The sequence below is a fragment of the Sinohyriopsis cumingii genome, unplaced genomic scaffold (genome assembly GCF_028554795.1).
Source record: "Sinohyriopsis cumingii isolate HCF-2022 unplaced genomic scaffold, ASM2855479v2 utg000957l, whole genome shotgun sequence".
NCBI lineage: Eukaryota > Metazoa > Mollusca > Bivalvia > Unionida > Unionidae > Sinohyriopsis > Sinohyriopsis cumingii.
In genome coordinates this window covers 1,579,437-1,603,992 of record NW_028315947.1, presented here as the reverse complement: position 1 = coordinate 1,603,992, position 24,556 = coordinate 1,579,437, and the positions used below count along the sequence as shown (strand labels likewise).

Genomic DNA, 24,556 nt, shown 5'->3' with positions numbered 1-24,556 from the left:
TATTTCATATGAATTTTTAAATATAGCATGTAATTCTTTGACTCAGCTTTAGCAAATATATATTGGTAATCATAGAACGGATTACTGTAAAGAAGAGTTCGCTAGCAACTTCAGGATTAGTAATAATTTAGAAATAAAATATTCCTAAAATTAAAGATCATAATATATTAGCATTTTAGGTCAAACGTCCAGTAAAATATTTTTCTACAAAATGATTATTGTATTATTGGTAACAAATCTATTGTACATTCATACATCAGGAAGGTGCCGCTACTGGTCGCATAAGCTACTGAACGAAGTATCGAAAACGCTCCTCCTAAAAATATCTAACAATCTACGTAACATGCATTTGTACAATTTCGAGATTTTCTACATTAGTTGTAAATCTCAGCCGATTAAAACAAATGCCCTAAATGTCAAGACGAACGCGTTGATTATAGCAAAGTCATGGGTAAACTTTGACATGCAATCGGACTTGGAACATGGTTTAAATGACAGCGTGTACATTTAAATGTTTGGAGACAAACAAGGAAGCGAAGTCGACATTTAAATGAGAGACTTTCTTCACATTCTCAACCACGTGTTGTGATTAGATGGTAATAGATCACTGCCCCCCCCCCCCAAAAAAAAAAAAGTATTGCGCATGCATGTGACGTCCGATGGTGAGATTACTGAATGACTTAATTGTCCAAGAGATTATTATTTTGGTGACTGGACATAACTGGTAATCTGGAAGCACGGAAAGAAAGAGCCCTGTTTATCGATTATGATGCATGAAAAGACACAGTTTTTGTATTTGCTAATAATTTTAGTTTAGGAAAAGATATGGCGGAGATTTATTTCTACATGAACATTATTTAATCTCCACTACAATTAAATGATTATACGACGTCGATTATCCGGATTATTTACTCGTGCCTACAATTTTATCCGGGCATTTTTACTAATTACAATGCTCATGTACCTATAAAATAAACTAATTTGCCAACGTAGAACAAAGTATCATAAATCAGAAACAAACACTGCGAAATATAATCTGATTCATTATTATATGCTCATTTGTTTTCTCCGTTAACTTTACATTGTCAGAATCGTTCAGTATTTTACGATATTGATCTCGTGTACAAATGATATTGAACTCACGTGGAAAAAAAGAACTACTTTCTATCGTAAACAAACAATGGACGCAGACGCCAGCACTTTTGCTTTATTTTATTTGTATGTGGATGAAGTAAACCAACTAAAGCAGATGTTTCGTGGACTGCCATATACCAGCTGCTTTAGGAAAACTATAGACGCCAGACAGGGTCCTTACAAATAATATCCAAGTGACAAAACATAAACTGTCTTCTTTTAACTAGTAATAAGAATCGCAAGTTTTACATCCTGAATTTTCTCAAAATATACTTTCTTAGTTCTGAAAATCCGAATTACATGAGCCATATCATGGGTTCTCAAGCTTGATTACGCATTTCGAAATTGTACTGTAATTTCGACTATATTCCAAGTGCAATTATATCCTCCTTACTGCACTCAAAATGAAATAGACATTATATTCCATAGCGTCTTTTGATCATTGCAATTGAAAGTCTTCATATTTTTCCCACATTATGATTTCAAACATTCAGTGGCACAACAGAAAAACACTTGCAGATATCAACAGTATGCTGATTCGTCGCCGCTGAAATCCGATGTACTTCACGTAGAATTGGCACATAAATCTAGCCCATAATCACGAAATTTCATAGAAACTATAAAACATGCCAAAATCTATTCGCTCAAGATCAAATGGAAATGTTGTTTCAATGCGTATTCATTCACAATATGACTTCAAATTTCAATTTTAAGTAGACCAAAACGCCATTTTTTTTGAAAGTTATGTTTAGCGCGCGACCAAGTTCAAATGTATCATATTGTCCCATACAAATGCAGTAAGCTATAAATACCAAACAGTCAACGTTTCAAGGAAAATGAAGTGTTATGTTATTGGGAGGGAGGCATGGTTTATTTTTGTAATGAAGGAGTACAAAACTACAGAAACAAAATTCTTTAATTGTAAATAGGTCATTCTTCCAGTCATATATATGTGATATAAGGAGATAATATATTATTTTATCATGTTTAGATTATATGTTAAAAAGTCTACAGTAATGGCTCCGGAACCGAAGTGACTTAATCCGAGAAATATGTTTAATTTATACTTTGGATGACTTTTAGCAAACCAGGAATTTAATTGACCTTTAAAAATAATATGCTATTTACACATTATTGTTACTATTATTATTATTAGTATTATTATTATTATTATTGCACATACAATACAAATAATTCATGAATATAAGTTGAAACATCTGATAAAATGTTATTTCTTTACACCAAAGTCTGATTAAATTTCTTGATTTTTGAATATGTTTTTAAATTATCAGCCATATTGTACAATATTGTTTCTATTTTTGTTCGTATTCATCACTCTTTTGTAAAAATATCTATTTTCATCTGACTATTTTATATATTAATTTCATTCTGAATACATGTTTATATTGTTGTTTCTATAATAATAATAATAATAATAATAATAACAATAATTATCTCTAAATTATTTTGGTATTTGAAATATAGAAAATTCACAGACAAGTTATATACTTTCTAATTATTAATTTTAAAAAATACTACAAAGACGATTTTATTCAGACTGCATTTTGTACAATTTAGCATATCATTAAATTATTAATCAATTCTATATTTTTGTTACATTACATTTTTATGATTCACAGAGTTCTGTCCTTTTACTTTAGACCCTTTTCTTTTAAACATTACCTCATAGAGCGGTTGGTATCTGGCACGTTATATACAGGATTGACTATTTTACCCGTGTGCATCCTATCCAACTATGTACGCATATATATATATATATATATATATATATATATATATATATATATATATATATATATATATATATATATATATATATATATATATATATATCTATATATATATATATATATATATATATATATATATATATATATATATATATACATTAGACTGCTCCGTCTACTAAAAATAACATTTTTTATCATTGCATTGGCCGTTGGCAACTTAATATTTTCAGATTACAAAAGATTCCAAGGTCAGACCAAGATTTGATTTGAACTTTTAAGGTATGAAGGGATTAAATAACATTCAGCTAGACTGTAGTTAAGTTTATTCTTTCGAAGACAAGAGGTGGAGTATGGCTAATAGTGGGTCTGACACAGTCACTAATAGCCTTGTGATCGTCTTTTTTGTCAAACATAAAATTTTAATGTAAACCTACCTAGCATTTTGCCATTGTGGTCTTTGACAACTGACCGTTGATGGAAAGGTAATTAAATGATTTACTATTAAACATTATCAAATATATATTGCCAATAAAATAACTAAGTGTAAGAAAATATGTATATTTTGCTTTAGTACCTCAAGATGACTGAGAAGAAATGTATGTGAAAAATTACCTTTCAGTACCGCCCATTATATCATTGGCACCATCGTACGTATGAAGTATCTTGACTAACTCGTAGTTTGTCCTTAGTGGAAACTCCTGTCCAGTAAGGTTAATGAAGTATTTCCATGATTTGTGTTTATGCAGTAAATCCCTCATGCAAGAAAGGTCCGCATCTAGAACTGAAAGTGTACCCCACTGGACATCATATAATTGGGAGGCAATGAACACATTTTCAAAACACGATGCAATGCTTGTCATTGCGTCTTTCACGTCACGTGCAGATTTTCTGTCCAGGTGTATGCAGTATATATTCTGAGGTCTGTATATCGCTCGAAGGAGTCTCTCTACCTGATAAACGTCTTTGTACATCAATATGCTGAAGGCCAATGGAAAGGTTTCTTCAACTGAAGTTAGGGAACTCATGATATATCCTCTTTTCTCTAGAAAAGAATCGCAGTGTTTGGTCATATTGATATACTCTGTGTTACTTAATGGTTTTGGCTTAAAAGTTTCCATAAGTGTATGCGTCTTGTTCATCTCAGTGGAATCTCCATCGAATAATTTTCTACAGTTGACTAGATTCACTGGCATTATGTTTTCAAAAACACCCGCTGCATTTGAGGGACGTGAAAACAAAACAGATGGAAAGATTTTTTTGATCTGACTTTTATCAATACCTTTCAGGATATGAAGGCTGAGAGAAGCAGTTGAAAACAAATAGATGTATACACCACAATGCACAAGAAAGAGGGACATAGCTGTGGCAGCTATAAAACACCAAAATCGTTTCCGATTCATCTGTTATTCACTTACTGTGGGTCCAATTGAAAGTAAAACAAACCTGAAAATGTATTTAAGTGGTGAGAGTTAGCAATGAATGAAGTTGATCACATTTACATCCTAGAAAATAAAAACGTTAGATATAATATCTATACAATGGAATGCCAACAGTTAATTTAAACCTTGAAAATTGTTAAAGACTGTTTAAATACACCTACGATTCATCTTCGTACTTAAAATTATGTACGAAAATAATATTTCTATGCATAGACCAAGGATTTTGCAGATCATACTAAAATTTATCTTCCTCAATATTTTATTAAAATATATTCTCTTAAGAAACATGCGTTCTGTTTGCATACCTCAAACAAAATAATTTAAAAGCCGTAGAAAAGTCTATCCAAAATTCATAGAAATTGTTTAACACATTGTTTTATGAAGATCCATCTCCCAAAATAGAAATGTATTAATATATCAAATATTTGTCCACATTTTTAATAAAATGTCACAAGTCATTTTAAAAAAGACAATTTTATACGGGTTCACCATTAACGTACCTTCGCTGAATTCATTTTTCCACATTATATTTGTTTCAAAATATTAATATTACTTCGACTGGTAAGAAATTATATAAGAATGTTGTTACTTTGTGTAGTACTTTAATAGAAGTACTAGATAATGCCATAAAAATGAGTTATTGTTGTTTTCATCCCTAATGTTTATAGTTTAACTTGAACGCGTCGTCCAAATTTATCTTTTAATACCATAAACGATGAATTCAGAACAGTCACTGTCGAAATCGTATTCTGAGTAATATGGAATATTTAAATTTGTTATATTTCCAAACCTTATTGTCCTAATCTTGTTAGCATCTGTGTTATAACCGGAAAATGTTAAAGGTATGCATGTTATAACTGGAAAACGTTAAAGGTATGCATGTTATAACCGGAAAACGTTAAAGGTATGCATGTTAGGACCGGAAAACGTTTACGGTATGCATGTTAGGACCGGAAAATGTTAAAGGTATGCATGTTAGGACCAGAAAACGTTAAAAGCATCCATGTTGGAAACGTTAAAGCCAAATGTAACAAAATATAATGCAGATCTGAGTGATGTGTTTAAGCCGTCTAGAGTAATAGCCATCAATAGTAAGTAAAGTGTCAATAGCCACCAAGTCGCAGTGAAGTGTCAATAGCCACCATGAGTTAGTGAGTGATATAAAATGAGTTTTGCCAAAATATTTGCACACGAAATAAAAGTATAGGTTGAGAGTGGAATGTTTTTGGATTGGTTTTATCTCTAATTTAATTCAGAACTAAAACTGAAAAGCTTGAATACTATGTCAATAAAGAGTCTCTTCATCACTGTTACGAGTGTATGCTCTTAACATAAGTAACATAAAAGAGTGAAGACAACAAACTTTATAAAAATTAACAAATAATTTATTTCCCTAGACTACAAAGTAAAAATAACAAAATAAAACTTACGGTATTGCGAATTAAATCCAAATTGTAATCCAAGAATTAAAACACAAGTCCTATGAATGAAAAGTTCTAAGTGAATCACAGTTCAAATCCCGATGAAAATCCAAAATGCAAGGCGATGACGTATGCAATAGTCAGTGTTGTACTGATGTGTCAGCAGCCTCTTGATCAATCACAGAAAATATTATTCCAGTTTTTGAATTCCGTATAAATTCCGGCAAATGTCTTTGTCCAAGAATTATCAGAGCACTTAAGCATTTCCAGGGAAAACAATCACTTGAAATTCAATAATTTGAAGAAAATAAATATTCAGCACCAAACTCGACACAACAAAAAACAACTCCACGTCTCAAATGCTAAAGCACGACTGATATAACTCTCATCATAAGATCAGTTATAAGACTAACTAAAACGCAAAACAGACTTCCAGAAAGAAAAAGAGAAGTTTGCTTATCAATTGACACGTGCTTTATATCATGTAGTCCAGGTATAACCTTGACTCAACTTACTGATTCTTACTCTGAGAATGATAATTTTAAAAAAAATATACTAGTTAGATAATGATGCAAATAACGAGTTAGACACTGATGCAAAAACCAGTTAAATATTGATGCAAATAACCAGTTAGAGTCTGGTGAAAATAACCAATTACATACTAATGCAAATAACCAGTTAGATACTGGTGAAAATAACCAGTTACATACTGGTGAAAATAACCAGTTAGATACTGACGCAAATCAACAGTTAGATACTGATGCAAATAACCAGTTAGATACTGATGCAAATGAAACCTCTTCAGTCTATCATAAGTATTTGAAATCAACCGATAGCTTGACTTGCATCCGATCGAAATGATGTGAAATCGAGCATTGTTAAACAAACGTTTTATATGTATATCATTATGCATCAATTATATTATGTGAAAAGAACAAAAAGGTTTAGTTTTCTTCTATAAAATTCGGACTGTGCGGATGTCCATCCAAGCCCTCCAAGTGCAATGTCTGATCTTATATGTGTTTGGAAGCCTTGTCAATATTTGGCAAAATACACCCAAGCTCTATTCCATGAAGAGATGTCTTTATGAAATATTACAGCATATTTCACCGCCATAAACAATGAAGGAATTACAACTCATTCGATAGCGTTTGCAGCAACCAAAGAGTTTAAAACTACATGCTTTAATGCCAGTACAAAACAAACAGTACAATTTGTTTTTAGCCTTTTCTTTCAGGCCCCTTTTAATGGATCAAGTAGAGTAAGTTTTGAGTTATTCCAGGATGTGGAGCAAAATTAGCATCAGGCAAAGAGGATCTCATTTATCATATCATATTGACGTAATCCTTGTATGTGACACTGCACATAACAACATATGACTTTGTGGCACTAAGCTCAAATCGCTACGTGTTAATGAAGTTTTATGCCATATATATATATATATATATATATATATATATATATATATATATATATATATATATATATATATATATATATATATATATATATCAGTTGTTGCAGCTTGTTATGATTAGAAGCCAGAAGAGAAATATCATCAGGTTTGATTTCCGCAGCTATGGATCCATTCTTTGTTCCAAATTCACAACTCTCAAACTGGACTAGTAAGCCATTTAGAACATCAAGGTTTGACCAAGCTCCTCCTTGATTAACTATCTGGCCAATCGGCAACCAGACCGAAAAATGTCCGTTGACAGGGAATGTACATATTCAGAAATATCGCAAGAGATAATGCCCGAAGTGAATAATTTAAAAGGAAACCAGTTGTGCTACATTGTGTATAATGCCGTTCATTTATCAAGAAAAATATTGAAATCCGTGAACCCAGTGCTACCTTACACTGTACTGATAGCAATAGCGGTGTAACTCTAAGCTGCATAGCCTAATTACATATGGTGACCTATTTGCTACGAACTAGGAATGCTAGAATTAATATCTTGAGCCAAGTGACCATCTGTTCGTTAATATATTTCTCAAAATGTTTTGTAGATAACAGGCCTGTAATTTTCAAGAGTTGTTTAAATTATTATTTCTGTTACTTCTGCATAACCCTTTTTTCGCAGTCGACACGTATGTAAGACTAATAAAGCATAAGAATAATGAAGTCGTTAGACACTCTACGAGGAAGTCACTCCCAAATATCAAATGTTCATTACAACATCGATCATGGTCATTTTCATGTTCATTCCCTGAACGATCACTATGCCTTTTTGTGGTATATATTTTATTAAGGATAGTTGTGTCTAATATCGACTAACTAATCTATGTTTTGGAGAGTGTGTAATAAATATACAGTGTTACTGAAACTATACTAAGTGGACAATATTACTTTGTGCAAAGGTTGCCAAAATAATCATGTTATATTTTGTCCCTTCAATGCAACATACACACATACACATATGCGTGTGTGTGTGTGTGTGTGCGTGTGCGTGTGTGTATGTACCTGTGTCTGTGTGAGTGTAGCAATTTCAAAAATGTGATCGAACAAACAATACACAAACAATAAATATCATTAGAAACATATAACTCCAGTACATGATGAAACCTTCTTTACCGCAATCATGAAACGAAAGCGAATCTAGACTCATTCATATTCAATGGACACTGCGGTTGCTAAGTAACAGTTAAATCAAAGACTTATTGCAGCATTTATCAAATAAGAGCACAACTTTTCTTCCGAGAGCAGTATGCATTACTTTAAAAAACTTCCTGATTACCACTTAAAGTCATTACTTAATATAATTATTAATAATTTGACTTATACCGTTTCTTGCACATATACTAAAACGTTACCATTAGATTTACCTGTCTTATTTTCATCCGTTTAGATACTCAGAACGATTAAAATGCCGCGTAGGTCGATATACCTTACCATCGCACTTCTTTATGAAGATTAATCTCTCTTGGCCTCAATACCGCCAGTTCAAACACTTGACCGTTGCAAGTCGACTGATAATACCTTCTTAGGGAAAACAGTACACAGACATTTCCACATAACAACAACTTCACTGTACTTAAAACTAAAACTAAATAGTAAATGCGTTGTTTGTATAGTCTTCCAACAGAAAGTACCTTTTTCAGTAGCGCTAATACAAAAGAGGTATTTTCTCGACGTGATAACACTAACTGCATATCAACCACACCCCCACACACCCCCGTAGAAAGGAAAGAAAATAATAAATCAAAATATTGATCGGACTGTGTTCTGACCCCTTTATATAAAAAAATATATAATTGTTTAAAATAGAAAGGCGAGAATGCTCTTCGTGAATACAACATGGAGAGTGACGGAACTAAAGTTAGATGGGTTTTTTGTTTGTAAGTGTGGAGTATCGGGCCTTATTTTAAAGTGACTAATATAAAGGTGTGAAAAACAATTTACATTTCTTTGTACCTTTAGCGCTGGGTATTTTAAAGACAAGTATTTATTCAATCATATTCAATTATGTCTATGCGATTGTAATTCTTTTGAGACTTATTTTGCATTTCTTTTTATGAATGCTTGTGATATAAATATTCGATGCGGGTTTATGCTTTACAAATAAATAAATAAATAAATAAATATATATATATATATATATATATATATATATATATATATATATATATATATATATATATATATATATATATATATATGTGTGTGTGTGTGTGTGTGTGTGTGTGTGTGTGTACACTACAAGGGCTGGCTGAAATATGATTATCTGAAACGGGTACTGTGTCGGAGCGAGTATTGAAGCATTTGTTCTAAAATGTTTGATGACCAATATCTTTAATGTTCTACTTTCTCGGTCTGAAATATTGTGTTGAGATACAATCCCACGTCTATGAAGCATAATATCCAATTTAATTTTCCAGCATTAAGCACAAAACCTTATATCACTTTGCTTTCAGATAACATCATAGGTAAAGCAAAGGTTGTGTCGTATTTTTGAGTACCGCAGTAATGTATTCTAAATAATAGGTATTGATCATTTTACATTGATCCTATTCGTAGCACTGTAGGTCAGCAAACCAAGATAAACCTGTTGAAACCTGCTGATTGGGCAAGGGGTCAAAGGTTTCGTGCCACATATGATGAGTATAATCTATATCGTTAGAAAGTACGTTACAGTTAGAAATATGCCAGCTGCATGTACATATTAACCCCTACGCCTTGTTTACCTGTTTCTATTCCACACTGACGATTTTTGGTAGCGTTATATATCCGGTACTTGTATCAGTTCTACGACATAATAGGTAATTCCTGATATTTATACATCATTTTTGATTGGTACAAATATTCAATCTGCACAAGGTTGCTACTTCCTGTTCAATGTCTCTGGCGGAAATCACAGATTTCACATAAGTTGTGTACACCTTTACTTACCAGTAGGATTCCAGAAACTTTAGTATATCTCTGTGAGTTTTTATATCAGCAGTCAGCACTTACGATAGTCAATACTTGTTGACAATAGTCAATATTTGCTAACAGTAATCAACACTTGCTGACAATAGTCGATACTTGCTGACAATTGTCATTACTTGATAACAGTAGTCAATAATTACTGACAATAGTCAATACTTGTTGACATAAGTCAATACTTCTTGACGATAGTCAATGCTTACAAGAGTCATACTTGTTGACAGTAGTCAATACTTGCTGACAGTAGTCAATACTTGTTGACAATAGCAATTTCTTGCTGACAGTAGCCAATACGTGATGCCAGCAATCAATATGTGCTGACAGTAGTCAGTACTTACTGATATAGCAAAAGGAGAAAAAAATATAAAATGGATGAACATCGTTATTTACATGGTTGAAAATTTCATTCAAGAAGCTATAGATGACACTCTATGGACATCGATTTAAAAGAATTCACAGAGTATATGCAAGCCTTTTTAAATACTATATGCAATATTCTGCAAGGAAAATTAGCGAATTGAAGATAGTGTTTTTATCATGATAAGTAAGGTATGACAGTATTGCAGAGAAGGTCTTACCTATAGTGGAGTTAATATTTTGTATGCGCTATTTTCATCTGTTTCCCTATTTAAAAAACCAGGAATATCTTCAAGTTCAGGCATGATACGAAATCCAAGGTATATATTCAGGCATATGTATGGTACAAAAACCATGGTATATATTCAGGCATATGTATGAAACAATAACCATGGTATATATTCAGGCATATGTATGGTACAAAAACCATGGTATATATTCAGGCATATGCATGGTACAAAATCCATGGTATATCTTCAGGTATTGGCATGGTACAAAATCCATGGTATATATTCAGGCATATGTATGGTACCAAATCCAAGGTATATATTCAGGCATTGGTATAATATAAAACCTATGGTATATCTTCAGGTATTGGCATGGTACAAAATCCATGGTATATTTTCAGGCATATGAATGGTACAAAAACCATGGTATGTATTCAGGCATATGCATGGTACAAAATCCATGGTATACATTCAGGCATTGGTATGGTACAAAATCCATGGTATATATTCAGGCATTGGTGTAGTATAAAACCCATGGTATATATTCAGGCATAAGCGTGGTACAAAATCCATGGTATATTTTCAGGCATATGAATGGTACAAAATCCATGGTATATATTCAGGCATATGCATGGTACAAAATCCATGGTATACATTCAGGTACTGGTATGGTACAAAATCCATGGTATATTTTCAGGCATATGAATGGTACAAAATCCATGGTATATATTCAAGCATATGTATGGTACAAAATCCATGGTATATATTCAGGCATTGGGATGGTACAAAATCCATGGAATATTTTCAGGCATACGCATGGTACAAAATCCATGGTATGCATTCAGACAATGGTATGGTACAAGATCCATGGTATATGTTCAGGTGTATGTATGGTACAAAATCCAGGGTATATATTCAGGCATATGCATGGCACAAAATCCATGGTATACATTCAGGCATTGGTATGGTACAAAATCAACAGTATATATTCAGGCATTGGTATGGTATAAAACCCATGGTATATATTCAGGCATAAGCATGGTACAAAATCCATGGTATATTTTCAGGCATATATATATTACCAAATCCATGTTATATATTCAGGTATTGGTATGGTACAAAATCCATGGTATATATTCAGGCATATGTATGGTACAAAATCCATGGTATACATCAGGCATATACCTGGTACAAAATCCATTGTATATATTCAGGTGTATGTATTGTCCAAAATTCATGGTATATATTCAGGTGTTTGTATGGTACAAAATCCATGATATATATTCAGACATATGTATGGTACAAAATCCATGGTATATATTCAGGCATATGTAAGGTAAAAAATATATCGTTTATATTTAGGTATATGCATGGTTCAAAATCCCTCGTATATATTCAAGCATAACGAGGAACAAAATCCATGGTTTATGATCAAGCAAATGCCCTCTTCAAAATTGGTGGTATATGTTAAAGCATATGCATGGTTCAAAATAAATCGTATCTATTTAAATATATGCACGATATACAATCCATGGTATTGATCCAAGCATAGGCATGGTTCACATTATTCAAACCTATGCATGGTACATAATCCATGGTATTTATTCAAACATACACGGTTTACAATCCATGGTATATATTCAAACACATGCATGGTTTACAATCCATGGTATTGATTTAAACCTATGTATGGTTCACAATCCATGGTATTTATTCAAACATATGCACGGTGCATACTCCATTGTATCAATTCAAATACATGCATGGTTCACAATCCATGGTATTGACTCAAACATAAACATGGTACACAATCCATGGTATTTATTCAAACATATGCATGGTACAAAACACGAAAGCATGCTGGAACAACTTGAACACCCTTTAAAGCAGCATTGCACAAGGGCACGTGACATACGCGAACCTCAAACGTAAGTAGTAACAATAGTAGACAAGATCATATGCTGGCGACATTAGCAGAAAATAAAGCAAACTCAACCTCTACCACTGTAAATAGGCATGACACTTTGGAATATAATCACGTGATTCCGATATATACAACAATTTTATTCATTATACCCGTATCTACCTTAGATAAAAACATTTATACTAAACTTAGGTGTGGTATTTTGAAAACTATTTAATTAGTTACAATTAGGTATTATTTTCGGAATTCAATCATATCTCTCGACAAGACAGTCCTTCAAATGGACGCAAGTAAACACATACAAAAGTTGAACATGGATCTAGGAATGTCATGTAGGCATATATGAAATGTAAACTTAGAGAATAAAATTAAAAAAAGACCGTAAGACCCATATGCATAAAGACAAGCAGGCAGTTATACAAAAAGACTCTAAGAGTCGTATTATGATCGAAAACATGTTTTCCTTTTTAACTGATCTTTTCGAATGCAAGTTTTGTCAAGCAGACTCGAAATACTTCAAACGTGAATAAACCAGGTTGATCTTCATTTCAAATGAAATTTCATCTCCACATTACGTATGAATTGCTTTCTTTCGCATTATGACCTCCTCGACGTAGTTGAGAGAGCTTTAAAATATTTTCGTTTTATTTTTTTAAACGTTCCCCTATTTGTTCCTGCTTTAGTAAATTGGTCCGTCATTTCTAACGCAAATTTGTCCATACGTCTGTCCATGAAAAAACCTGAAAAACTCCCATTTTCCATTTATCAAACGACATATGTTGCCTCATTCCAAGGAAAGAAATCAAAATAATATTTACCTTTAATTACCAATAAGTATGGCACTTCATTAGCATCTAATTGACAACCCAACGCCATGTGATTATTTAAACATCCACCGCATTATTTTATTGTTTGACTAACACAAATCAACGCAAATATTTAACGACTCATGCTTTAAAATGAATTCAATAGTGAAAACATTTTTACCTCGTTTTGTTAGTCATGGTCCAAAAAACTGTCTACAAAAGGCATTGGAACAGCTTGTCAGCAATCATGTATTCCAATGTTGTTTCAACCGAATATGCGTTCAAGTTTCATCATCACGAGATAATAGAGTCAAACGTTGTCATATATTTTCATCTTTTCTAAAGAGTTCTGATTCCCCAATTTCTTACAATCTAACAACTTCCAAAAACGGTATAAAACCTCGGCATAGAAAATATAACTTTCAACCACTACTGTTTAATTCAATAGATACAATCTAAAATCTCGACCTAGAAAATGGAACTTTAATTTTTGATTCAACACGTGAAACTGGAATTCGGTACATGTGAAATTAAAGTTTCAACAGCAACGTTCTGATTGGACCAGCTTTTGTCCCCTGCGGCGCCTCATAAAAGTATGTAAATTTGAGGTCAGGACGACATGTAAACAGGATGCAAAATATATACACCGAAACTATATGTTGCCCCATTGAGCATAAGACATTTACACTCGTTCAAAAATTTCCTGTCATGTCATGATGCCTATAATAAGAAAAATGAGTTGACGTCTTCATAAATAAAAAGTTATTAAAAGATAATATATTTTATATCATAACATATCATTAATACATTTGATCGCAATCGCAAATACTGCGTTTAGATGCAAATCACGACAGCTAGGATCAGTGCAGACAGAGAGACAGAGAGACTTTCCATCCTGGGCCAGAAGAATGCAAACCTGATTTGATTTACACCAGCATAGTTCCCAGATGAGCGCCATGATGTCCTGTCGCCATATGCAAGGATTCCTGTTTCCTAATCGATGTCTAGGGATTCTGGTTCACGGTTGTCTATATATCAAAAGATCTCCACTAGTTGTGCTGTCAGAGAGAACAAGCTATAATTGTTTGTTGTAAAGAAAAGACAGTTTGCATTTTATCGATTGCTAAGTTGTGCTATAGTTTCCACGAAATGTTATATTTTTTATTTAGTACATGGTTAGTACATTTTGCCTATACTGTGCAGTTTCATAATTTTTCTTATTATAACATGTGAACATATCACTTTATGAGATTCTGACTGGTCCAAATAAGCCCATGTAATTATTGTGCAGTATTCTCCTTACTGATTGGCTCCGATCTTGGAAAAACGTTTTCAACCCCGCCTTCTGGAAATGTTTTGTTTTCAATACACATTTTGGCGGCCGTTTTTCGACTCTAGTCAAGAAAGGAATTTTGAAAAAATGGGCTCGTGCGTCTGAATATGGCAAATTTACCTCCACATGGACGTGTTATGTCATGTATAACATATCATGACATGAAAAATGGCTAAAACCATAAGACGACAACAACAAGTAAAACAAAGGGTAGTACGCAGTTGATAGCGGGTGTGCGGGGTGGGGGAAGGAGGGGGCGGCGAACCTTTGGCATTCAATCCACACTATCTACAAGCGTAGTTTAATGTTAATTTAGAGAAATAAAATAAACTCACCTCTGTTCACAGAAGAATGTGGATATAAAGAGGTCACCAAACTGACAGAAGTTTTTCCAACTACTGCTTATTTACGCGATAAACATGTGATAAAGTTCCGACTAAAATGAAATTTGTTTACATATTCTGTAATGTACTGTTCAAAGTAAACTACTGCAAATATCCGGTCAGGAATACATTACAGGAAATATGTGAATTTCTGCATCTAGCAAACCCTCGTTGACTTAATTACAGCAACAATGTAATGTTTACTTGTGAATGTGAGCTGTTAGACTACGTAAACGTGGATCCACTACTGTACTCTAACGGTTACCTCATGAAGCAATACATCAAGCGCACAAGACGTCCTGTTTTGAAAAAATGATTTTGTCTGTGTAATTTGTCTTGTTTATTCGGAAGGACGCGTGTAGTTTGAATGACCAACCAAGAACAAGAAAAACAACAATAACAAAGGAAACCAAGGAAATTGGTCAATTGATAGTGTGCGTGGGGAAAGGGATGGGCGGTATACCGAAACATGGATCCCACTATTATATACAAGAGTGGATTAAATGTTAACTTACAGGTGTAAATAATTTCATAGAAGAATTTGGAAATTAACAGGTCTCCAAACTGAAATTACCTTATCAAACAACAGACTGCTTACGGCATATAATAGGTCTTATCATGTGATTTATTTCCGACTTAGAACAAAATTAGTCTATATATTTGCTAACGTCTAACGTTCTAAGTCGGCTAATGCAAATATCCTGTCACAAATACAGAAAACTGGAAAGCTGCATCTACAATCATCCCTTAGCATGAATATGCAACAATTTGAATATTTAGAAGTGCAGCTGAGAGTGAGACACTTTCGCTTTTAACCATTTCTCTAAACGGACTAAAACTATGTGACAGAACTTGCATATACATTCTGTGTTTAAATCTTGCGTTGTTTGAGTCAAAGTTTCTTTTTATAAGAAAACACACTTGTTCTTTGAATAGTAGTTGGTAACAATAAAACTAAAAATAATGTTACTACGGTGTAAAATAGTTGAGGGACTATGTTTTACGCACAACACGTGAAAGGTTCACCGGCTGAATCAGAACGGTTAAATTTATTTCTTCTTCTTTCACTCCTATTCCATTAAAATAAGAACTATCCCATCAACAGAATCTCAAATGAGTAATGATTTAACAATAAATTTATGAAACCAAGGCTTGCAAAAGCTGGATATTATTTCACTCGTTTCATACATTCAATATTAAATCATTACCCATTTGAGTTGCTCTATTTAAAAAGACTAAAAATTTTGAAGTTTGTATTTACATCATTTCAGACCGAAAACCGATGCATACTTTTTAGGAACATACCTTTGAATTAGGGGATTTATTTTTAGAAAAGATGTCCGGATCCCATCTGGCTTGACAAAACCTTCTTGCTCTGATTGATAAAAAATAAAACCCTACTAGATCACTAGTTGAATAAAGTAAATGATCTTGAGGTGAAGAAGTAAAAATGTGCCAGCCTGAAAGAAAAGCTCAAATCAGACACATTTCCTAATTAAATGGTCAGTTCATAATATTCACTTGATCATAAAGCCGCACAAAATTGTCTTCTCCACCATTCTGAATCCACGTAGTCGCCAATAAGTTGAGTATTACTGTCTCAAAGCACAGTCTTAGTGAAATGTGAATTAATATCATAAAGATATATACAAACTTTAGGTAACTTTTGCAGGTGTCCATTTCTGTGAGTGTCATCTGGAACTACATAAATAATGGTGGGAATAACAATAGATCTGTGAATCTGTGCAACTGTGTCAATATGGGATGTGAAGCGCGTGAGATATTTTTAGTTGTATGGCTTCTAATTCCCGGTCGGTCGACGAGGGAACACGCTACACAGCATCATTCACGTCTTACATAGTGAAGCTAAATATAACACGAACCTTTAAGGGAGATGTTCAAAGGACTGTTGATAAGCTCAGTGTGTGTGTGTGTGTGTGTGCAGGGCTGGCGCCAGACCCGGCCAGACTATCTGGCGCCCTAGGCAAGGTTAGATTCTGGCGCCCCCCCCCCCCGAAAATATCAATTTCAAAATTTATAAACAATATATTTTTTAAAAAAATGCGCCCCCTGAAATCAGCGCCCTAGGCGCCTGCCTAGTTTGCCTATATGGTAGCGCCGGCCCTGTGTGTGTCTGTGTGTGTGTGTGTGTGTGTGCGAGAGAGAGAGAGAGACAGAGAGACAGAGAGAGAGAGAGAGTACTAAGGAAAACAAATTTGTTTGACCAACGTTGTTTGTACAACGATGTATGAACAAAATGAACGAATTTTACCCAAATGTGTATAGATGTGGTTTAGTTTAAATGTCCGCAGTAGTTCTTTTTCTGAGACTACAGGAAAACTGCATGAATAATGAAAGACGCATCGTTGATGAAAATTGATTGCATACATTTGTACTGAAAGGAAGCGATCAATATAATCAATTTAACTAAGAGTATCTGCATGGCGTACATAATTATATTAATGACGATGATTACTTGTTGCATGGCTGAAAGGGTATTCCCTTAAAACCGTGTGATTATAATGGTAATGATCATTAACAGGAAGTGAGTCAAGGACACCCGCTATTTATTCGGATCCCATTGTAATCATATGAAACACCGTAACATTGAAAATTCGGTAGCTTTTAAATTGCCTTGATTCAGGTTATATTACTCAGTACTGTATGACAAAAAAAAAAAAAAGAAACAACATATGATTCGTTGCAATTTTATAAATCCGAATTTATCTGAAACATGTCTTTCCAATTCCGTACCTGAAGAATCAGGTACTGCTATAAGTACTGACTGGCTTTAGAACATTGTCTCTAACGTTTAGCCACAAGTAGGATAAGCTTTTGCGTGATTATTTTCACTTAAATGTTACTTTTCATTATCAACCAATCATAACCCTCCCAATCCTTATAATCTAGTTATGCTCTCCAGTTTCTAGACTGGTTGCGATTTTCCGTATAATTTTACTGTGAATCCTATACAAAGCTTTGGCCTTGATTGCAACATGGTTTCACTTTTATTAAAATGGCTTATAGAATATTGATAACCGAAATAAATAGCACGACTGAACGAAATCACAGTCAGGTAAATGGAGATGACAAATAAGCCCCTTCTGCAATTTAAGAGAGAGAGAGAGAGATCCAAGGTCCCCGAACTGATCTGCCCTAAAAAAAATTTACGTCGTCAGTTTCTGTGGCTTGAGATAGGCTAAAAAGTCGCACTGGTAACGAAGGTCGAGTTTATCCCTATGACATACTCTCTAGTAGATTCCACTGTCCCCAAGCTGCAACTGCACGCTAAACGACTTTTTATCTGTGGATATACTACATAACTCACGGTACAATTATGAAAGAATATTAGAAATGGGTGGATATAAATAGATGATGTATTGGTTTGGAGACAGTGATAAGCAAATAACGATAAGTAAGATTTTAGCAGTATCCTGATGAGGCTCATATGGTCTACTTCAGACAGAAGATTGTATCAAACTTGTTTATTTACCATGTGCAGTGCAAGCCCAGCCATTTAAGAGTGTCATCATCAGCTAGGTGCAGAGTCTGCATTCAACCAGGGAACTTTCTCAGTGGACAGATGTTCACAATGTGTGACATGGTCTGTGGAACACCACAGCTACAGGAAGAGTCACTGACCTGGCCACATCGGACAAGACTGGCATTACAACGACCATGTCTTGTCCAGAAACTGTTGAGCTGGTCTACCGATGTTGTCGAAGGGATTGAAGTTAGGGTGGCAGACAGATGGCTCAGCTACGATGTACAACATCTGTTGAAGACCACTCATCACTTCATGCCGAAATAGCCTTCATATCCTCCGGCAAAGGACCTAACCAGATTGAATGTCTCGAAGCCAGGCTGACTGCTGGATGTGAGGTAATGTCCATGTACAGTGGAAGATTCTCACTGGCATAAACTTTAACCAGCAATTTTGTGGTTGATACATGGAGACGGAGATGTGTAGGAGGAATGTTGCTGAGTACCGGCAGCCATGGTAAAGGAGTATAACGCTGTGTTCCAGAGATTATGCGCATTGTTGTGTTGAGCTGGACGTCAGTTAGCTTGATATGGAACAATCGAATCCAACAGGAGCGCAATACTCTGCTGTTAAATAACAGAGGACCGGTGCTGATTTCTTGAGTGTCTGACCACTAGCGCCCCAAGTTGAGTCAGCCAGTTTGCGGAGTAGGTTGTTTCGAGTGTTCGGGTTTGCTGCAATTTCTTAGGGTGGTTGTATAATTTTAGAGACCTCTCCAGAGTCACACCAAAGTATGTTAGTATCGAGTCTTTTTGTATGTGCTGCCCATTGAGAAGGACGCAAAGCTGATGGTTCGTGTTTCATTTTTAAGGTGAAAGACGATGGAGACTGTCTTTGTTGTTCTTGGCAGTAGACGCCATTTCTTGAAGAAGTCCGTCATTCCTCCAGGTCCTTGTTCATTAATTTACTGTCCCGAGTGACCTACTGTCCCGAGTGACCTACTGTCCCGAGAGCGACTGTGTTACATGCATGTCATTGACATAAATATTGAACAGACTTGGCGAAAGAACTGACCCCGGTTTGAGTCCACTAGTCTGACATCTCTACGAGATGCAGCTTTGAAGTCTGAAGTAACTGTCGCGACGGAATATTTCGATAGCCCCAACTATTCAGCGCAGCGATACTCTGGAAATTTTCAACAACAGCCCTGCATGTCAGACCGTGTCATATGCCACTGTTAGATGAAGGAAAACAAATTTGGTTTTAAGATTACTCTAAAAACGGTTTTCAACAAACGTAGTCAGGGCAAAGACTTGATTGAAAGTGGCCTAGGTCGTGCGAGCAGCCTGCTTAATGAAAGGTTATGATGTTCTCCAGGTCCGTGCCAATTCTTTGGATAATCAGGCGCTCCAGTATCTTGAAACAGACAGAAATTAAAGAGATTAACAAATAGAACACTGCATTATGGGGATCTTTGCCATGTTTTGGGATCGCAATACTCTTTTCCTGTAGCCACAAAGTCAGAATGCACTTTTCTCCAGTAATCAGCGTGTTTAAAGCCGCGAGACATACTTTTGTCTTCGGGCCAAGACGCTTCAGGAACTAAGGCAGGATATTGTGATATCCTGTTGCTTTGCCTGATTTAATTTTGCATAGCACCTTTTGAAGCTCTATTGTTGTAAATGCCTCCAGAGTATTTTAATCTAGTTCATCTGACTTCCGACGGCAGTATTGCTGCTATTCATCTCGTACTTGTCGTAGTTGCTGTTTCACCACGGGTGCTTTTGCCACTTGTAGTAAGTGGATAGCGGCACCATTTGGTATGGCAACAGAGAGGACTTGAACTGACGGTAGCTAAGCAGTGCCAAGTCAACGAATCAAACTCTAGCATTTCCGGCTAAAATTCGAAAAGCTGAGTGGACGTGTAGTTTCCTCTCACCGAGTGCACATGGCAGTGTTCAGGGTTTCAATCAGGTGATCTGCTATGTTTGGGTCTCCAGATGCTTGATACGCCATGAGAAGAGCCTGACACTCTTCATCCAAACAGAGTGTATAGACCTGGAACATATTGAGTGGCTGCATTGAATATGGTTCTTTAGAAGCGGTGGTAAGCTTTATTGATTCAGATGCAGCGAGATGGAATAGTGACCTTGCTACGCTCCAATAAGTCACTGAACTTCGTCTAATTTGCTTTGTGGAAGTTCCAGCGCAGCTGTGAAGGGCTGAGTAGAGTTAGCAGTTGGAGTCCAATATAAAAAAAAAGCATTGGTCTGCACTGACTGTGTAGGAAGTCATCTAGAACTGTTTAGCTTGCTGGCTGAGGATGGTCACCAATGGATCTGACCCAAAAGAGGTACGGTCAGTAGTCCTTTTGTCATCTTGCAGAATGAAATGTCCCACGTTGCTTGAAGTGTTGGGTCAGAAGGAGATCATTGTTCGTTGCTCACTCTACCAAGTGTTCCCCGTTTTCATCAGGGTGCGAGTAGCCCTAGTCAGGATAATGATTGTTGAAGTCGCCTATACAGACGGCTGGGTATTCCGAGAGTTGGAAGCCTATTCTTGTCCCAATGGGCACTGGGAAGTTTGTAGACATTATCAATCTTGTACATTCCATTATGAACCACAATGCAGAATCTGGTGGAGGAAACTGGAGAGGCATCAATAATGTCACAGCATGCATGCGTTGCATGGTCGAATTTGGAATCTGGCGTTGATGAGATGAGGTCAAAGCTCCCAATGCTGTATCGTCCTGCTACCTGGTCTGCTAAGTGATAGTCCTGCAGATAGATCATGTCAACATTATGACGGTGTGAGACAGTGCTGATCATGGTTCGTTTGGCTGCTGAGAGACCCTCGACGTTAAGTTCTAAAACTCGCAGGGCAGGTCTAAAGGGTTGAACGTGAAGTGGCATTAGCACGTCGAGGGCTGTTCTTAGTAGTAGCATGTAACCGGGAGACTGGCGGATACTTCGCTGAATACTGGCGGGGAGCGCGATGTGGACGCGGATCCATGTTACCCTTGTATCAAAGATGGACCTAAGCTCTGAGATGTGCTTTAGATCATGATTTTTCATGAACAAAGAAATATCTAAATTTCAGTCGTATGCCGTTTACAACGGTCTATCATCGGAATTAGTGTATTGACTCCGATAGAAACCATACACGGTACTAATTCAATTAGGATTGCACACCTTAAGCATCACCTCTTTGATCTTAACTGCCCAAAACAGTAGCTAAGCATTTTTCTGTGTAATTAGAAAACAATATCCAAGAATTGGTTACACTTGGGGCTTCACACACACAATAAAAATGTTTATATTTGTTCCATTTGTTGATAAGCAACACGAATTCATCTTGTTTACCTCTAGAACATTTTCAGCAAGAAAGAAACACACTTGTCAACATAATTAGTGCCGAAAGGAGGATATAGATTTTTGTGAGGTTACAGTATTAGAGAAGGTTGCTTCAAACAACCGGATATATTAATATCAGATAATTTGCCATTTATAGAGTAAATACTGGCATACATGTTTATATTTTCCTGCTTTCGTTTCTCGCATTACACTTCATATTTGATTAGTAAGATTTATAGTACAATGCTTAATCGTGATAACATCTCATTATTCTAATTTTATTCAGGAATGTTTGTAGTGTTATATTCTATATTTACATTGACTCATCCCTACTTAATATTGTTTTCAAATTATGTGTTCTTGCATTGTTTTTAAATTATGTGTTCTTAACATAGTTTTTAAATTGTATGTGTTCTGGAGGACTTTTAAGCAATTTATCCTTTTCGAAGTACTGCGTGCTCATATATGCTTACCTTAACCTTTGACTTTATTCCGTAATGGGACAAGGAAGATAATGTATTTCAACTGACAGATAAATTGTGATACCAAGAATAGTAGTATAGAAAAAGGAGGCTATGAAATCACCCATACTTTCTATCCCAAGTGCACATTGTTCTTTTTCCGTATAATCTGAGTGAGCAGACCTTTTTTTGAGAGAGATGATGATATCAACCTTGGCTCACATCAGAAAAAACGAATTTTGTATGGAAATGTTACTAAAGCTTTGCTGTGTACGTGTACTAATTCACGGAAAGAATACATTAGTCCCCTTCCCTTATATCTGATCTTTTGTAACGAAATACGAAAGTAGCCTGTGGTTATATAATGATTTTACGTACAAATTGAGGCGACACATGATGGCGGTTTGTGATTATATAAATCATTTTACATTAAATGAAAGTGAATGAGGTCAGATACTTCTGGCTTTTTACTCTAATTTTACACAAACCTCCAGTAAGATCTCACTGTCTTATTACAAAATCACTTGAGGTTTGTGTAAATTTAGAGTGTAAGCCAGAAGTACAGCGTGGAAAGAGCATCCTACCGATGATACGCATGAGGCAAATGAGCAAGGACACATCAGCTATATTCTGCATCAAACAATTCTTACAAACAGACGAAAACAATGGCTACATGCTCTATATCCATACATTGACAGATGTCATAATTATCGAGTGCAAACAGGTTTATATTTTCGTTCCAGCATGTTCTGATACCGAAAGCTATCATCATAGATCATGTCAGTGGAAACACATATTTTTAAAAACATGAGAAACGTCTACTTGTATGTTCCAAGCTGAAAACACGCTTGACACGAACTGACGTTTGATTTCATGATGATGCATTGCGTTTATACATAAAGCTTCTTCGCCAGTTCGAGTATGTTAGTTTTCTGTTTTTGTCGAACTAGCTTGAAGAAGTTAATATTGATTGCAATTTACATTTTTTTTCATTTTCATTTTTCTCTATTGTTTGTTTGTAAAACACTTTTTCTCTACTATATTTTTACTATATTCTATTTTTCGTGTGCATTATACTGTGCCGCATATTTAAATTTTGTTGTTTTGTCTCATAAACTTGATCTTTATTTTATTTTTTCTTTTATTGTCTTTATTTTGTCTGTAGCATAAATTGACCTACATTTTTTTACTGTTAATATGTTTCAACAATGTTTTAATTTTTGTGACCTTTATTATACTTTGTACTTATTATTTTATTCCTTTTATTTATTTTCATTTTGTTTATTTCTTTGTCGGTACTTCAGATTGTCCTTTGTTGTTTTTCTCTATACTTTGTTCTTTATTATTTTTGGGGGTCTGTAGTATACCTTGTCCTTTATTTTCGTTTGATTTTATTTGTTTCATTTGCATTATATTTGTTCGAATGTCCAGTACAAAATATTTGGTATATAAAAAATAGGGTATATAATAGTGCAACGCACTCACTATCTCACTATACGCTAAGTATGAGTCGAGTCAGACACATGCGAATTTTTTTCAAGTATTCAGGTATGACCGGTTACACAAACATCATAATTTTCTCGCGCTAGCACTACGCAAATACATACGCACTAGCAGCGGATTGTTCATTGTGTCATTGATGGTTGCTTCCAGGAATTATTTAATTGATAACTTGAATGGCTACAAGCCATATAGGTTAGAAAATCTTAAGGCAGAATCACAGAAGGAAAACTACATTATAGCTGGTACAGGCATACGTAAGAGGACACCAAGAACTGTAGAGACACCAAATTGGGCAAGGAGAGCAAGAATAATTTCAGCTTCTAAACAGAGCTAGAATGTCTTTAGGAACACAAAGCGATGCTTCTTTTTCCTTTCTGGAAGGCGTAATACAGCCTAATCCACAGTGAACAATGAGTGGCATACTTTTAATTTCGCCTAAGTCATAGTATACCTTTTTTAAATTTCTTGCAAATGAAATTTGCCTATTGCTTTGCCACTACAGTAATTTTAGTTCTGCAAAATATTTGGCGCTGTACCATCTGACACTTATTTAT

General features: G+C 35.0%; 1 protein-coding gene across 3 annotated transcripts in view; it reads right to left on the bottom strand.

Moving 5' to 3' along the window:
• Positions 1–15,542, bottom strand: part of LOC149772959 (beta-1,3-galactosyl-O-glycosyl-glycoprotein beta-1,6-N-acetylglucosaminyltransferase-like) — a 32,231-nt gene extending 16,689 nt beyond the window's left edge. The window contains exons 1-4 of one of the 3 annotated variants that reach the window (XM_089947081.1): positions 15,467–15,542; positions 14,402–14,543; positions 10,750–10,795; positions 3,498–4,328 (exon numbers count right to left, since the gene is read on the bottom strand). In XM_089947081.1, coding sequence (XP_089803207.1) covers positions 3,498–4,285 — 788 coding nt within the window. In that variant the 5' untranslated portion in view covers positions 4,286–4,328; positions 10,750–10,795; positions 14,402–14,543; positions 15,467–15,542. The other 2 variants (XM_089947079.1, XM_089947080.1) reach the window with 2 other exon arrangements.
• Between the last annotated feature and the right edge of the window lie 9,014 nt (positions 15,543–24,556).